Raw genomic sequence first — 17,409 nt, forward strand, 5'->3', positions numbered from 1 at the left:
CTCTGCTGGCTGCATTAGGACCGTGCAGAGGAGGACAATGGGTGAAGCCTTCCCACTGAGCTCAGCTCGGGGTGTTTCTAATGTCCTTACTACATCTTACATCATACCACCAGGACTGTGAGCTCAACTCTGCCACTGACGAGGGACATCAACTCACAGGTGTCCCTGAATATGACCCATCAGAAGGTAGAGAACACACCGCTCAGGAGGCTGAGGCAGGAAGATAAGGGTTAGAAGTGTGCCTTGGCTGTGTAACAACAGCCTTATCTCAACAGAGTAAAAATGAAATGGTAACACTAATTGCCAATTCTGCCCCAAATACTGCCCCCTTCATCATGTCCTCCTGGGATCTGGGTCTCAGTGGCCCATGGTGCAGAGGTAGTGTCTCCTCTAAGAAGGGTGGGTCATATACCCCATGTCCCAATGGTCAGAAGCCGCAGAGCCTCACAACTGTGGCCTGCCTATGTCCTTCCTGTATACTACATACTCTGTCTGTCCATGCGGGGCAAAGCTTTGTAGTGTGCAACTCTTTGAGCACTGAAGCAGCATGTCACCCACCGTCACTGGTATTGTCATTGTTACTAAGAAACTGAAGGCATTTGCTCCTGCCTAAGACTAAAACAAGAGCAAGAGGCTAGGCTCAAAGCATACACAATGGCCCCAGACTCAAGGCTCCTGGCAGTCCCCCATGCCCATCTGTCACGATGGCACTGTGCCCCCAGAAAGTTGGTTGGCCCCAGCCCCAGGGCATGAAGGCAGGCTCCAACAGGCAGCCCGAGACCCACCCTGAACGGCGTCTCTGCTCAAAGCTGAGCCTCTGAGGAGGCCCCCAGTCCCTACATGGGCATCATTGTGGTTCACTGCTCAGCTGGACCAAAACCTGAGGCCCAGAGGACATCTAAGCGGAGCTGTCCACAGACTCCAGCCACTCTTCCATTCCCCTTCTGTGATTGTCACAAGTCCTTACATACCCAGGGCTGCCGCAGTCCCATGCCCCAGTGGCTATGCTTGGTGCTGGCCTCACCCTTGTAACTGACCTTCAGGGGAGACAAGGCTGCCATCTATGCCCACATCCTGAGGGCGCTACCTCACTTCCCACAGCTTCAGGGTGAACTCTCTGACGAGGAGGCTCAGAGCAACCTGGGAAGGGGTTGGCCTTGGGATACTAGCCAGTACACATTCCACTAGATTATAGACAAAGACCCATGCCCTAGGGGCTGGTGTTCATTTTGGGCTCCTCCGCATATTGACCCCCAACCTTGCCACACATAGTCCCTCAGGACATGTAGCTGACCCCAGTGGTGGTAGCAGAAATGACAATAGTCGTGGTCAGTGATGAGGACACCCTTTACTGTGAACAGAGAGGCCTTGTACCCTTGGACATCAGACACTAGCAGAGACAGGGTCTAGGGCCACGGTGTCCTGGAGAGTCCTGTGGCATCCAGATATGCAGCTGCCTTAGTGGGCTTCAGTTGCTTGATTATTGGTTGATTAATTGATTAATCTGTTTTGTGTTTTTAGAGGTCTTTTATCCAAAATGCTGGTCACAGGAAGCGTTTCACATTTTGGAGCTTTTTATACTGGAGTATCTGCAAATGTATAATGTATACCTTGTAGATGAGACTCAAGTCTACATACACATTCATTTGTATTTTGTGTACATACTGAAGAAAACCTTTACCTAAATTTAAAGTAATTTTCTGCCTATAACATGGTATCATAGTGTGGTGTTTTACACTTGTGACATTATGTTGGCTCACAAAAATACTGAAGTTTTAGAGCTCCTGAGATTTAATATTTTTAGAGTAGAGCTGTGTAGTTTCATCTGATGGGACTGAGGCAGCGGGGCAATCCTGCATGGTCATCCTTCACTCAGCAAGCATGAAAGAAAGGCCTGATCCTACTAGTGCACTGTCCCCTCCGTGCAGCAGGTGAATAGTTCTAGGCCTTTGTGTGTCTCCATTGCCTGAACACACACATGTGGCACATAGTAGGTGCTCATCAAGCACTGAGGTCACAGTGAGCACATGCATGTACCACCGACCGACTGAATTAGGAAGTTTCCTGACCATGGTTGGGATGATGATGACAATGGTAACACTGGCCAATGCCTGTGGACTTGGCACTAGAGGATTTGTAGACCACTACCTTCAGACCCTCGAAATTCCACAGAGAAGAAACTCTAATCTCTGGGCTCCTCAGGCTCACACAGCTGCTTGGTAGCAGGGCTGGGATTCAAAGGCAGGCTGGGCTGCAAGGGTGGGCAGATATGAGCTATGCTGGCTTCTTCCTTCCCTAGAGGGAACACAATGACCTCGCTATAAAGTCACTAACACTAATCCCAAGAGTTCTGGCTTTCAAAAACCTCTACCCCTCAGTAAACCCCGGGCAGCAGGACCAGTTCCTGTTATCAGAGGCGGTGGCTCCACCCACAGTGGTAAAATGCCCATGGAGCCTTGGAGATGGTGGCTCCACCCACAGCGGTAAAATGCCAATGGAGCCTCGGAGATGGTGGCTCCACCCACAGCGGTAAAATGCCCATGGAGCCTTGGAGATGGTGGCTCCAGGAGACTAGCAGCCTGCTTGGCCCTCAGGCCTTGGGGCTCCGGACTTCATGAGTGACCAACTCCAGTGCTAGCAACAGATTCAAACTCCCAGGAGCCACTGGGGTGTCCCCATCCCAGTCCCGCCCAAGGCCAAGCTCTGCTCTCCCTCCAGTGGTGAGGTGCCCCAGGCCAGGCCATTTTTAAAGCAGAACAGAAGAAGGCATGCCAGTCACAGAAAGCACAGCTAACGAGTCAAATGCTAAGCATATGCCTACAGCACTTTTACTTTTTAATTATTATTAGTTATAATTATCTGGCTGGCTCTGACAGCAGCAGCACAAAGAGGCAAGGAAAGTGGCTCCTCCATTACCCATCTTATCAAGACCAGGGGCTCTGAGAGTGGGCTTAGCATCTGCTTTCCTTTCCTTTTTCTTTCTTTCTTGTTCTTTTTTCTACATGTGTTCTCCCTACTTCCCAAGTGTTAAAACATATGGTAAAATATATGGGAGAAAAAGGAAGGGATGGATGAAAAAATGATGGGTGATTGTGCAGGTGGATGGTGGGTGTATAGGTGATTGGGTATTTCAGTGGATGATGGATGGATGGATGGATGGATGGATGGGTGAATGGATGGATGGGTGAGGGGCAGATGGATTGTTAGATGGACAATGGTTGAGTAAATGAGTATATGGTAGGTGGATAAGATGAATTGATGGGTGAATGTAGAGGAGATGGGTAGGGAGATGGATAGGTGGATGGATGGTGGGTGGGTGGATGGATGGATGGGTGGGTGGGTGGATGGATGGATGGGTGGGTGGGTGGATGGATGGATCTGTTGGTGAATGAGTGGGTAGGTGGGTATGTCGTGGATGAATAAGTGTATGGTTAAGTGGATGAATGGAGGAACGGGGACAGGGATGGAGGCAGGGAAGACAGATGAATGGGTGAGTGGATGGATAGATGGGTATGTGATGTGTGGTCAGTGGATGGATAGATGATGGGTGATGTATGTAGGAAGATGGATATGTAGTGAGTGGATAAGACTAGTGGAGGGATGGAGAGATAGAGGGAATGGTAGGTGGATCAACACACAGATGGGTGGCAAATCTACTGGTGGACGGATGGAGAGTAGGTGATGGGTAGGAAGACAACTAGAAAGTGGGCTGATGGTGGGTGGCAGAAGTCTTCATCCTCCAAAATCTCCTATCTGCATGGGAAATCGGGAATATACAGGTTATTTATAACTCAGACTGGTAAAGGAATCTAGAGCTAAACCAAGGACTGGGAAAGCCCGAGGGAAAATGAGGGAGAGGATCCCAGAGATGAGGCCACTTGGGCAGGGCTGAAGCAGAAGAAAGGGAGGGTGTTCCAGCAGGAAGATGGACAGTGGTCTCACACTGGCTTTCTCCACTTCAAGTCTAGGAAGAAATGCTAACCTTTCGTAACCATCCAATCCAATTGTTCAGCCTCAGCTTTTCCTGTGGTCATGTGAGCACATGCACAATCACACCTCTACACTACCTCCATCACAATACAATTCATGAATTTACTGGCTTACCTATCTCCCACAGAATGTTACCTATGTGGACGAGGTCCCTGTTTGTGTCCCAGCTGCTGAAATGTCACCAGGGTGTGAGTGTGTGATAAATGAATAATGAAAATGGGGGAAGAGACTGGGCAAGAAGGGTCCCAGCAGAACTCAGATCACACCTCTGGCTCACAGACACCTCCCCCTGGCTGGGCACCAGGATCCAGCCTGGCAGGGCCGGGCTCTCACCATCAGACTGCTCCGGGTTGCTTGTTAGAGCACCAGCTCTGCTTTTAATCAATTGTAATCATTTTGCTGGAAGCGGCATGATTAGGCACACACAAGCAAACAGCGTGAGCTAATCCTTTAAACAGGCCTGCTCGGCGCTGTGCTGGCCGCTTGGCCGCCGCGGGCCAGCTCGGAATCACTTCCTACAGCCCCTGGCTTTGTCACTGAGGGCCTCAAGAGTCCAGGACACAGAGCAGACCCACAGTTCCTTCTCCCTACTCAGCACACCAAGGAGAAGAGTGTGTGTGTGGGGGGGTGAGAGAGAGAGAGAGAGAGAGAGAGAGAGAGAGAGAGAGAGAGAGAGAGAGAGAGAGAGAGAGAGAGAGATGTCATGAACTTGCAAGTGACCAGGCAAGCTGTCCCCACCAGCTCAGAAATGCCAGAGCATCACTTTGAAAGAAAGAGAAGTTGCAGCCCTGGGGCTCCACCCGCCCTGTGACAGCACCACACAGGTCCCTGGACACCGTAACAAGCTGGAAAGCAGCCATAGGAAGCAGGAGGTCTCAGGCACTGGACTCACCGTGGCCAGAGTCATCCCCTCTTCTCCACAGCCCAGCTCAACAGCGCCTCCCCCGTGGCTTCCCTGCAGGCCTCCAGCCTGTGCCTGCCAGGCCTGACTCCTGTGGCTCCTGGCAGGGCAGGCCCACCAACAGCTTCCCCACCTGGCTCACCCAGGGGCGCTTTCTTTCTCGTCCCCCGTTACTGCCACTCGTGCTACCTGCTTGGCCCAACTACTAAAATAGTTTCTGGGTCCCCTGACAACAAGGCTTTTTATAGTTCAGCACTGCAGGCCTCATTTAAATCTATTAGCTCATATAAATGGCAATTTATTTAAACTTTGGAGCGTTTCTGTTTGCCTCCATGGCAAAGACAATTTAGTTTTGTGTGATGTTCTACCACTTACTTGTGACCTCAGACAAAAACCTCCAAACCTCTCTCAGAGCCTCAGTTTCCACTTCTGTACACAAAGATGGAGCAACTCTCTCGAGGCTGTACTGACACAAACTATACCAGCTGCTAGAAACAGGGTTGGGTCATGGCAGAAACAAAGCAAGAGCTTGTCACCAACTGCTGTTCCCCCCACTTCAGGGACGTGCCCACCATCAGAGCCCGGCCCCGTGGGCCAAGTAGCAGTGTACTGGTGTAGAGCAGAAGGCAGAGAAACCCCAGAGAGGGAGAAGGGCATGCCGTCCGTGCTCTGTTAGAGGTCACAGAGGTGCCCAAGGGGATGTGGAGACAGCTGGGCTGAGCGGGCAGAGTCTGCCGCCCCTTCCTTTAGGTTGGCTTACCCTGGCAAGGGGCCGATAGGGCCCCAGGCCTTCATCTGCTGAGGCCCGCGGCTGAAAACACAAGGCCAACAGCCCTGGCATTTTCCAAGTATCTTATTCCTCAATCATATCTCCATCCTGGCCCCCGGAGCCACAGTAAAGGCCAGGGTCACAGGAAATAGAGGCAGGGGGGCCTAGAGCCATTCTCCCCACCATGCATCTCTCCAAACCCCAACATGGCTTTCCGCTGCCCTCAGCATCCAGGCCAGCATGGTTGCCTCAGATAGAAGTTCTCAGTGTCCTACTTTGTTCCAGCTCAGAAAATAAAACTCCAGTGGGGAAGGGACCTTACAAACCCTTATGATCTTCAGATTGCTTAAAAGGTAACTGCAGAAAACAATGGTCAGACCATCGGCCAATACATTTCTTCCTGTGCCCACCATGAGACAGGGGCCTTTCTGGCATTTCTGTGAGGAAGGACCAGACTCTCCCAGTGTACAGATAAGGAAGTCAGTAGCCACAGACTGCACAGTAAGAGCATAAGGAAAAGACGAGGCAGTTACTAAGGAGATGAAGCCTGAAGCCCCGATGCGTAAGTGACACGTGGCTCCTGGGGACAGGACCCCAGTAACCCAATGTCAATCTCTGACTCTTGACTTCCGGAAGCCACCTCCATCACCACAGTTTCGTTCGCCCTGAAGCTTTAGCTCACTCCAAAGAAAAAAATCAGGAGCAGTCATGATCAAACATCATGTCTTTCCCAAAGTTTGGGGTTCCCGAAGCGTGCTGGGAGGCCTCTTCACTCCAGAGTCACGAACACTAGGGGACAGAGGGCTCCTGGAAACTCCCTGAGGTCAGCCTGGGTCCCCATGCCCAGCACGTGGCCTGAGCGCACAGGTGTGTGCCTGGGGGTGGCTAAAGAAGCCCTTCCTGATCCCTGCTTTTGTTGGGCCCCCCACAGGCACTGGCACCGGCCGGCTTTCTGTACTGGAACAATTTTGCTTTCCCCAAAATGTCATGTTGGAATGCACACGGCAGGTCCTTTAGCGTCTGACCTCTCCTGCTTGGCACGGGCAGTCCCTCCAGGTTATTTCAACATCCGTAGACACTGTTCACAAAGCGTCATCCGCTCACCAGGACTGAATGATGGGAGCGTCCACTGTGGCCCACTGTCAGCATAGTTGCTGCAGGCAGCAGTGTAGGGCGTGTGGGAGTCTCAGCTCCCCTCGCTCGCTCTGAACAAATGCCCTGGGTTGGTTCTGGGGAACGGCAGCTGTAAGCCTGACTTCCTTTTTGTCCTGTGGCTCTACCATGTTGAATTCCCTCAGCAGGGTGCCAGAGTTCCTGGCTCCCAGTACCCAGGCCCCAGACAGACTCCTAGCTTTCTGTGTTTGCCTGACTTTAGCCACTCTGGTACTGTGGATGGCGTCACACGGTAGCTTTCTCTACTTTCCTGTCACAACCGACACTCATCTTGTCTGGGAGGCCTGCTCAATTAATTGAGTCTTAGGGTTCATTACACATTTGCTCAAACCTTCTAGGCATATGATGGTTTCCCATTCTTGCAGCAGTGTCTTCCCGAAGCACAGTTGCAAAATCTGGATTTAGGGTGTAAATCAGCCTTCTCTCTTGCTGGGGCTCCCACCACAATGGAAGTAGAGCGAATGAGTCTCCATGACCTACACACGTTGGTGAGACCTGTGCTCCATGCGCTTTCCCCTCCCAACTGGGCCCTGCTCTTTGCTTTGGCTGCACTCTGCCTGCTCTTGTCCCAGCTGTATACCTGCCTCATGCTGGCCACAGGCCCTTTAAACACGTGGCTCTCTGCAACAGAGAGCCCTAGAACTGGTACTGGGTACACGCTGAGCCCTCCATACACCAGCACCACATAGATGAGCGGCAAACCTTGGCTCCCGCTCATGCTCCTAGACATGCGTAAACACAGTTTATCCGCAGCCCTTGGAATGAATCTCAGCAGAGCAAGCTGAACTCAGACGTCAGTAAGACTTGTACCTCTCTCATTCTGGCAACCGTGCCCCGTGAATGCGCCTGCTTTCCAGAGGCGGACACAGGACAAGCCGGGCATCTAGTGCTCTGAGTCTTCCAACCCCACAGCAAAACAGCCCAACCCTGGGGAAGCCCAGTCCTAGGCTGTGCATCTCCTCAAGCCCGTAGTCCCTGTGCCCACCGACTCTAGGTACATGGTCACAAGAGGCCGTTGAAGCCCAGCAAAGGCAGGTGTCCTGGCTGGCCTCACTGTCTGTTGCCCCACAAGCCCTTACATGACACCCAGGGAAACCTCCGTCTTGCTTTCTTCACACAAACAGGACAATGCAGACCGGCTTAGCTAATGGCAATGAAATTGTGGGGCCTGAACACCCTCCTCAAACCCAGAAAATTGCTATTCAAGTTACTTAACGAAAGCCGTTATTTGCATAGATTTAGTGCTGTTACACTTCCCATTTAAATGGTCTGTAATTAAAATAATTAATTGCAGAAAATAAGAGACTTGTTAAGGCTATAATTTAGTGAGGTTCTCATACTTGAGGATTCCACTCAAAGGTTATCCGGGTGACCAGGGAACCAGCAGCTTCTAGGAACCTCTTTTCCTTTTTGGGAGTGCGGAGGGTGGTCCCAGGGCCTGCGCATGCTAGAAAGTACTCTTCCACTGAGTTACAACCCAGCCTTTAAATCTTTTTACTTGAAGGCAGGGTCTAAGTTACCCCGGCTTGGCCTTGGACTTTTGATCTTCCTGCTTCAGCCTCCTGAAGAGCCAGGATTATAAGCTTGGCTTTCCTTGGGCTGGTCCTTAGCCCAAGGTTAAGCAGAGGCAAAGTGAGGCACAGTATATTAGCCTAGTTTCCCAGCACCTGTACATTCAGGAAGTCAAGCCAGTCCCCAAAGCACCACCAACATGCCAGAGAAACGGGAGCAGAGAGCCTCCTCTTTCAGGGAGAAACTTGTTTGCTTATTTATTTACTATTTATTATGAATCTCTCCCTCCCCACCCTTGTGCATGTGTGTCTGCATGTGTCTGCGTGCGTGCGCGCGCGCGCGTGTGTGTGTGTGTGTGTGTGTGTGTGTATGTGTATGTGTGTGTGTGAGAGAGAGAGAGAGAGAGAGAGGGAGAGAGGGAGAGAGGGAGGGAGGGAGGGAGGGAGGGAGGGAGGGAGGGAGGGAGGGGAGCATGCATGTCTGGTGCTTATGTAAAGTTGGGTGTCTGTCCACATTGAGACAGGGTCTCTCTGTTGTTGCAGACACCAGGCTAGCTCTCCCGTGAGCTTCCAGGGAGTCTCCCATCCCCGCCCGGCATCTCATGGTTGAAGTGACAGGGTTACAGGTAGGTGCTACAGCACCTGGCTTTACAAGGGTTTGGGGAGTTGTTAAGTCAGAGCGTCACACATGCAGCAGGCACACACTTTACCCGCTGAGCCACGTCTCCCAGACCCTCAGGGAGAAGCCAACAAGAAGAGACCGGTTGCTCCCCTCCTGGTGGCTGGGACAAAGCCAGGAGTAAGAAAGGTGAAGTTTTGGAGGCTATCGGTCCAGCCCGGCCTCGAACTCACAGAGATCCGCCTGCCTCTGCCTCCCGAGTGCTGGGATTAAAGGCGTGCGCCACCACCGCCTGGCCCCACTAGGCGCTCTTAAGCAGCCTGTACTGTGGGGTTGCAGAAAGCTTCATCTGTCGGGGGACCCTGGCCTGCTCCGACAGATGGGCCATGAGAAAGCTTTATTTGGGATAAAGGGCATGTGCCACCAGGTAAGCAAGGCAGCGTCCCAGACTGCCCAGTGTAAGCTGGTTGCTAGCCTGGGTCCTGGGTCCTTAATGTCCTCAGCACAGAGGCTCAGGACCCATTAGGACTTCAAAAAGGACCGAAGCCTCCACTGATGATGGTCTTCTGGAAGCCGAGCCCCTCCCTGGCCTGCTCCCTGTTTAACTGGTCACCTAACTCATCCACACTGGGGAGGGAACGAAGGACACGCGGACAATATAAGCATGTAATGGGAGCTCAGAGGACTCGCCAAGAAGAAAAGAACCCAGCACTCTCCAAAGTCCAGTCACTGAGTCAGAGCTGGGCGCAACCAGGACTCTGCCAGCCAATGACAAATCCCCTTCTGTACCCTTCCTGGGCCTGCTTTCCATAACTAGCAGACGAGGAGGCGGGAAGCCTCCGGAAGAAGGCCCAGCCGGCCCTGCACCAGGCACTGCTGTGGCCAGGAAAGTAATGGGTGATTGTCAGCCTCGTGCTCTGGGTGGGTGGAAGGCCGCTGGGTACAGGCACAGCCCTGCTCAGGCAGGAGGTAAATGTTGCCCTGCGGGTTGACGTACCCGTGAGCACAAGGCTATGTATCTTTAGGGATCTTGGCACAGGTTGGCTCCCTTAGGCTTCCTCAGCAGCTTCAGCTTCCCGACCTGTGCATTCAGACAGTGACACTTCCTTCCACCCAAGCACGGAGTGATGGGCGTGGCTTGTGTGGAGAAGCTGGAAGAGTGGGTGTGCTCATTACCCCTCCCTCGCTCCTTCTCCCTGCATGGTGACCATGGAAACATAGACGGGCATGGACCCTCTGTGGGCGCAGGTCACCAAATATCATGAACTCTGCCTGGCTATGCCACGTAAACGACAAATAAGCCTTTGTTCCAGGCTACAGTAATCTCAAGGATGCTGCTGCTGCAAGCTGACCTCCTCACGGCTGCTGATAGCAGTGACTCCCCAGGGGCAGCGTTTCTGGGCATCCAAGCGGCTTTGTTCCAGTGGATGGGAGTACAGTCTCTGGGACTGCAGCGCTAAGTTGAGTGAGTCTGCCATCCCTTGGGTATGCACTGCCAGCGTCAATGAGGGGGCATGCGTGGGAACTGTCCCTTACATAGGCATGCTATTACAGGGCGTGACTTTTGTGTGTGAGCTAGAACAGTGTTTCTGGTTAACAGAAATTTCCTGGAAAAAACAGTGGGACAGAAAAGTTCTGGACCAAGATCCAGATCTTCAGAAAACCAGTACCAAGGAAAGAGAGGAGGCCCATGGGACTCAAGGGCAAGGCTGCAGATGCCCACCCAGTGGTGCCCTGCATGAGGGTCCCTTGGCTATGGCAGACTCTGGAGGATCAAGGAAACTGGCGGAGAAACTGGCCACCTGAGGGCCACACTGACGTCAGTACTTACTGCTCTTCCTCTGAGCTGGAGCCAATAGACATCCACTACTTATACTCCAATTGCCTGGGCAAAGCTGAATTCAGGCTGCATGAGCCACAGAGGCTACCAGTCACAACGCCAAACCCAGCCAAACACTATAAGATGACATCGGTGGGGAGCAGAAGAAAGAGGCCGGCTAGGAAGCATGAAGGGTATGAGCTCAGCCTCCCTCTGTAGGGTCCCCCAGGAATACACAGGCTGGTACTCACTGTGCCAGTCAGTCAAGAGGGCAGCCACCGGGCCACAGGGGCCGGCACACTCACCTGCAACTCTGTCTGGAAGAAAAACTTCTGTGGACACTGCGAGCAGTCGTAGATTTTGTCCTCCTGCCCATGCACGGCAAAGATATGCTGCTGCAGCTTGTTGGCCTGGACGAAGACTGCACACACAGATATGACAGTCAGGGGCCAGCCTCAGCCCTATCACTTCCCCAGGCAGGGATCACCCAGGCATGGGCAGGGTTGACCAAGGACTACTTCTGGGAACACCAGTCCCTATCAGGGGACTTTGAAGCATATACGTTAAGTTTTGCCACTTAGTAGCTGGGCAAACTTGGGAAAGGCAGTTAAGCTCTCTGGGCTCTGGACCTTCCTCTAAACACTAGAGTTAACTGTAGCAAACACTTCACCGGCTATCTAGGAGGACCGCATGGGCAACTAAAGGCGAAGTGTCTGAAAACGTGAAGTTGTGCATGGTTAAGGACGGTGAATGAAGTGAACTTCACCAGTCAAATGCCTTCCCACTGCAAGGCAGTCACTTTTGATATCCCACCTGACAAGAGAAGAAAAACCAAGGCTTCGGGAACATTAAGTGACTTGTCCAAGGTCCCACTGCAAGTGGGTTGCCGAGATAAGATTGGAATTAGGTCAGTATAGCGCAGTGCCTGGTACCAAGCAGCGAGTCAACCCCATGAATCGCTGCTCCTGTTGTCAGGGTTACTGTCTGCATCCTTGTATGTGATGCTAACAGATGGGCAGGGCATCCTGAGTTGGGGGAAGGAGGGAAGGACCAGGGTGTTCCAGGGCAGTTGGGACCCCAGAAGCATGTTCATACACATGTGTGTCATGAGCAGGTCATAGCAGTGGCTTCCCTTCCCAGTGGCAGTAGTCCCCATGGCAGCCCTGCCCTGGGTGCACCCAAGAGGTCACCCAAAACAGCTGTGTGTCTGGGACTTCAGCACTTCAGAGATAGCCTCCTGCCAGGCACTCCCCTGGGGTGGGCTTCCCGCAGTGGTAGACAACAGATGTCAGGGAGCCTGGAGAGCCCGGCTCCCTGTGCACACCGGCTGCCATCTGGGCAGCAGGAGGGGGCCAGCAAAACTCCTCCCCCTCCCCCCCCCGTCCCCGAGATGTGCCTCAGGCCGGGACAGCCGCTCACTGGCTGGGGCTGGCAGCCAGCCTGGGGGCTGGAGACATGGCCAACAAAGCTGCCCTCAAGCTGCTTGGCTGAAGCCTGGCTGGGACAGGGGGCTCGGAAGCTGTGAGTGGAGAGTATACAGAACAGCCCCACCGATGCCGGATGGAGCTCCCGGCTCCACAGAGTATGGAGGGCTAGCCAGCTGCAACAGAGACGCCAAGGCCAGAGTGAACAGCCACTCAGCCGCAACAGGAGGAGGGACAGGGAAGGTGCCACCCAAGCTGCCCAAGAAGAAGGGACAGGAGGGCTATGGGTCAGCTCCTTATGCAGGGAGACAGGGCCTCAAAGGGGAGGGGGCCGAGAGGATGGGCTCCAGCCATGATACAGGGCAGGCTCCTCCCCACTCCCATGGGTACCATACCTGTGAAGCACACGGGGCACTTGAAAGTACCACCCATGCCCTCGAAGCTGTGCTCGATGAGGTGGCAGAGGAGCTTGGCTGGAGAGTCGAACATCTGGTTGCACAGCTTACACTCGTGGTTAATGCCTTCCTCTGCAAGGGAAAGTGACAACTTCAGTGAAACTCACACAGGCACAACCAGCCCCAGGACACCCTGCACCAGACCCCCATGATGCCCCACACCAGCCCCAGGACACCACCCTGCACCAGACCCCCATGATGCCCCACACCAGCCCCAGGACACCCTACACCAGCAGCAGGTCAGCCTGCATCTCTGATCACATGAATTAATGGCCCAGCCCTGACTCTTGCAGCAGCCAGGGCTTGGGTTCAGATGTAGGTTTCTGAAATGCTGGTCATGGTTTCTCCTCTGGTCACAAGCCATGTTCAACAGCTTGGTTTCTGAGCCCCTTCGGAAAGGAGAGCATTCTGGGTCCTTGATGGTGGAGGGAGTAACCAGGTCTTTAAAAATCCAATTGCATATTCACTGAGAGTCTGTGATGTGCCAGGAACTGGCCAGAATGAGCGATGCATTCTTTGGAGAATGCAACAGATAATGTCTTCCCCTCATTCCAGTGGGGATAGGGGGCACAGAGTGTCGGCTGGTAAGCTGGCGTAAGGGTTGTTCTAGAAGGGAGGGGCCAGAGAGGAACAGAATGGGAAAAAGTGGGTGAGGGAGCCTGGTGAGACTCTAGAAGGAGTTGCACAAGCAAGGTTTCTCTTGTGTGCAAACAGTTGCCTCTGCCGTGGGTCACAAGAATGGGCAGATTCCTTGGTTGGTTTCCTACCAGAACAAATGGCCCCACCTGGGAACTGCTTCAACACCTAAGCCTGTACTCAGTGGTGCCCAGAGAGTGGAATGAGTCGAGGGCCGTGCCATGCCTGCTCACTTGCTGGGCCTCAACTGAGACCCATGCTTTCAGCCCAGTGGTCAGAGAAGGTGTGGGCTCCCTTAACTGAGTCTCGGGTCAGCCAGAGTAGACATTCTGCACCTCACTGTGCCTCAGGGTTCTCTCTTGGAAGCCCTCAGCACATCTTCCTCTTATAGTCAAGGTGTGAATTAATGAGTTAATTCATATACAGCAGCGTACAGCACACAGCCAGCGCTCAGTTGTGTTTACTGCTGGGCATGGCTGTTTTGGCAAAAAACGCAATCTGGGACAGCCAAGGACACAGCCCTCCCTTGGCTCCCCGGGGAACTGGGCTCACCAAAGGTGCCAGGTGCTCTGATTTGCCCTCAAAGGCAAGAATTAGGTAGCAGAGGGGCTCTGCTGGTGGCAAGCCACAGACACAGATGGGCTGAGCCTCCTGGCGAGTCCCTGGGTCCCCAGGCCCTGGCAGGAATGCTGGGACAGCAGGCTCTCATTCCCCTGGCCCAGCTCATCCCCTACACCCCGGGCACCCCCACGGCTGAACTGCACACTCGTATGCGCAGGTGGGCCTGCCCCACATAGCCCAGTGGCTGGAATCTGCCGGGTTTTTGCCATGTCCCCAGAGCCCCGGCAACTAGGCCACGTGCACCAGGCAGAAATGCGAGCAGATCTTCCCTTTACACTAGTGGAAAAAGAGACTCATTGACAAGTTTGGGGACATGGGGCAGGCTCAGCACGCTTGCCACAAAGGCCCCACACACCTCCTCCACTTCCCATGGGAGACACTCACTGTAATTAGAGATGACTTCAAGTGTAGGGGCTGCCTCCAAAGACCCCCCAACATGCCCTGCACTCCCCCATCTACACCAACAATGCTTCTCGGAGCCTGGCGTATGGACGAATGAATGCATGCAAGAGTGGATGGGAACCACGCCTCTGTGTGGCTTTCCTACGCCAACGTGGACGGCTCTGCTCATGACTGAGGCAGGGGCAACAGGCGACAGCTGTGAGGTTTCTACAGAGGTTTACAGCAGCCGAGTCTCAGAAGCAGTGCCGCTCACTGCTCACTAGGAAATGGGATTCCCAGGAAGAAGAAATGGGTTCAGAGAATGAGGTCACTTGCTAAGGCTGGGGTGTTGCTCTGTGCAGGATACAGAGCTTCTCACATGTCCGTGCCGCACCCCACCCCCACCTCACCCACAAGCAGCAGCCTCTCCGTGCTCTGGAATCCAAGACTTTCTGGTCCCAGCACCTGTGGGCAAGGATGCTTCCTTGTTGTCTTGTCACCCTAGGCACAGGCCACCTATGGGACGGGGGTGGGGTTCAGGAAGCAGTCCTGAGGAGCGGCGCCCAGCTGGGCCTTTGCCCCTGTTTGCCCAGAGCTGGCTCTACAGCAGGGATGAGCGATGGCTGACTGCTCTGACTCCAAACAGAGCCTTTCACCACTTGCCTGTGAACGAGGCTGGAGCTGTCTGATATACACAAACACTGAGAGGACAAAGAAGGCTCCTGCAACTTATAAATCAGAGAAATCATGTCTGACAGTCACTTTCCGTTTCGTGAGCGCTGAGCGATTCATCAGCTGCTCCCCCCTGATTCACAGAGGCAGCTCCGCCCAGCACCCGCGTTCATAAATATGTGCACAGTCAGGCGGCCCTGAGCCGCCAGCCGCTTGCGGGGGTCTAAACGGCTGACAAATCACAGCCCAAACCTGTGTCAGAGTGAGGTTCCGGGCTAATTAGATCAAAAAGCCCAGCAGACAGACAACCGCCTGTCTGGGACCCTTTCCTCTGTCTCCCCCAAGTGCTGAGAAGAGTCAGACCTGGGGGAGCGGGGGACATATGCAGAAAGTCTAAGAGCAAGGGGACAACAAAGAGCCTGGGGGTTCCCGCAGACCTAGGAATGTCTTTCCCTCGGCTTGGCTTTTGATTTGCTAGTCTTCACGGACCCGGCTCCTCCCTATGGCAGGGTGGGCTGCACTCCCCGGGGTGCCCGTCAAGCGCACCTCTGCCTAGAAAGCCAGCCCGGAAATGGGGGAGGGCCAGGAGGCGGTGAGGGACTGCCCTAGTTAGTGTGACAAACGCTGCTGGCTGGCAAGCGTGGTGCTCGTGACCCACTGTCTGCAGGCCCAGCACACCTTGCCGCCATCACTCTCACCCCCAGGCTCCAGCAGCCTCTCCTTCTGTCCCAAGACAGTGGCGCCCTCTGAGAAACACTCTTCTGGATTATATAAGATGGCACAGAGCTTGCCACACCTCGGAGCGGAATGACAAAGCTGTCTGGGCCTCTCCGCCCCAGTGTGGGAGCTGGGGGACTTGGTGAGTTAAGACTCAAGATCACTTCCATCCTCCCTATTCTTTTTTTATAGCACATGACAGGCATCCATAAGAGAGACCTGCACACCTCAAGTGAGTTACACAGCCCCGCTCGTTTGTAAAGTGAAATGCAGATCCCAGCCCTGAAATTCAGATCTGCCTCCTGCTCCCTGTGAGTCATGCTGGTGCAGGCAATCTATTGATTTTGCAGAATATTTTTTTAAGTGAAAATAAGCCGGGCATGGTGGTATACATCTGAATCCCAGCACTCCAGGAGGACCGCTGTGAGGTCAAGGCCAGCCTGGGCTACATAGCAAGAGCCTGCCTCTAAGACAGTTAAAAAACAAACAAACAAACAAATAAACAAAGTCGCAACACATCAGACATCAAGCCAGCAAACATGAAGCTTTCAGAGTCCCTGTTTTTCTTTTCTCCCTCCTCTGCTCAGGAATAATAAGTGTTAATTTTACACTTCATTTCTCAAAACAAAAAAAAAAAACCATAATAGGATGTGCTTTTGCTTAAAACCAAGTCAGCTCACTGGAACCTTTCAGGCTGAAACTGTGTCACCCAAAAGAGGAGCTGAGGGCTTTGTGGAAGAGCATCGTGCAGAGATGATAGTTCCCTGTAATGTCCTCCGCACCGACTTTTGTCTCCAAAAGCATTTGATCCGTGGCAGACACATACTTATTTCCATACAGGTCTTGGGGGAAACCAGGAGGAGAGAGAGCCGATTATCAGAACCCTGAAGGTGAGACTCCAGTGGGCCCCGCTGATGTCAAAGGCAGGCCAAGCACACACTCGGAGGCCATAATTTGCTGCCTGGGAGGGAGGAGCAGCAGGCTGTGGGGGGAGTGGACAGGGCATTGTTCTTGGACTCCACTGAGCTGAGCAGACCCGCTCCAGACGTATTGCCTGATCTGGGTCTGCCGGCAGAGACTCCACTGGAAAAGCTACTGTTACCATTAATGTGTGTCCCTCTTTAGAAAGGGGGGCTGCTGCTACCTTGTGTCCATAGGAAGCACAACTAGTCACTTGGTCGTAAAGGATACGCAAGTGAGAATGGGAAACACTTGGCTTTGAGCCCCAGGGCCACCATCACTTACTATTCATATTTGTGTGACTCACTTAACCTCGTTGTGCTAACATTTTCATTAGAAATTGGAAAGAACAATCACAGGGTTTCTGCAAGGCAGGCAAGCAGACTACCTCTCACACAGTAGTCTGGCCTCCTTGAAGCGCTTCCCAAATGTCCATAACTCCACTCTTCTCACTGCAGGTAGACCTCCTTGAAGAGGCCTCAGGGGACACCTCTCACTAAACCAGGGCAGTCTGTACCCCTTCTGGAACCTTGCCTACGGCCGCAACACTATCCACCTGGATGCTGGGTCACAGGGTTGGGTGGGTGGGTGCAGTGCCTGGCTTGTGGCAGCAGCCACAGGTCAGCAAGAAGCATCGCACACAATGCCGGGGAAAATCAGAGATGGAGCTGGGAATGCTGTCACCTGTGGGCACTCCCAGTCACACTCTGTCTAATCTTTGGGGCCTCTCAGAAGCACAGCTGTTTCTCGGCTCCCTCAAT

General features: G+C 53.4%; 1 protein-coding gene across 2 annotated transcripts in view; it reads right to left on the minus strand.

Annotated features, from left to right (window-relative positions):
* The window catches only part of Znf423 (zinc finger protein 423), a 240,012-nt gene that overhangs the window by 12,481 nt on the left and 210,122 nt on the right, over window positions 1-17,409 (minus strand). For both annotated transcript variants that reach the window (XM_021232478.2, XM_040735289.1), the window contains 2 exons: window positions 12,602-12,733; window positions 11,088-11,203 (listed from right to left, as the gene is read on the minus strand). In XM_021232478.2, the coding sequence (XP_021088137.1) occupies window positions 11,088-11,203; window positions 12,602-12,733 (248 nt within the window). The remainder of the gene's footprint in view (window positions 1-11,087; window positions 11,204-12,601; window positions 12,734-17,409) is intronic.

The sequence above is a fragment of the Mesocricetus auratus genome, unplaced genomic scaffold, assembly GCF_017639785.1.
Source record: "Mesocricetus auratus isolate SY011 unplaced genomic scaffold, BCM_Maur_2.0 Super-Scaffold_100045, whole genome shotgun sequence".
NCBI lineage: Eukaryota > Metazoa > Chordata > Mammalia > Rodentia > Cricetidae > Mesocricetus > Mesocricetus auratus.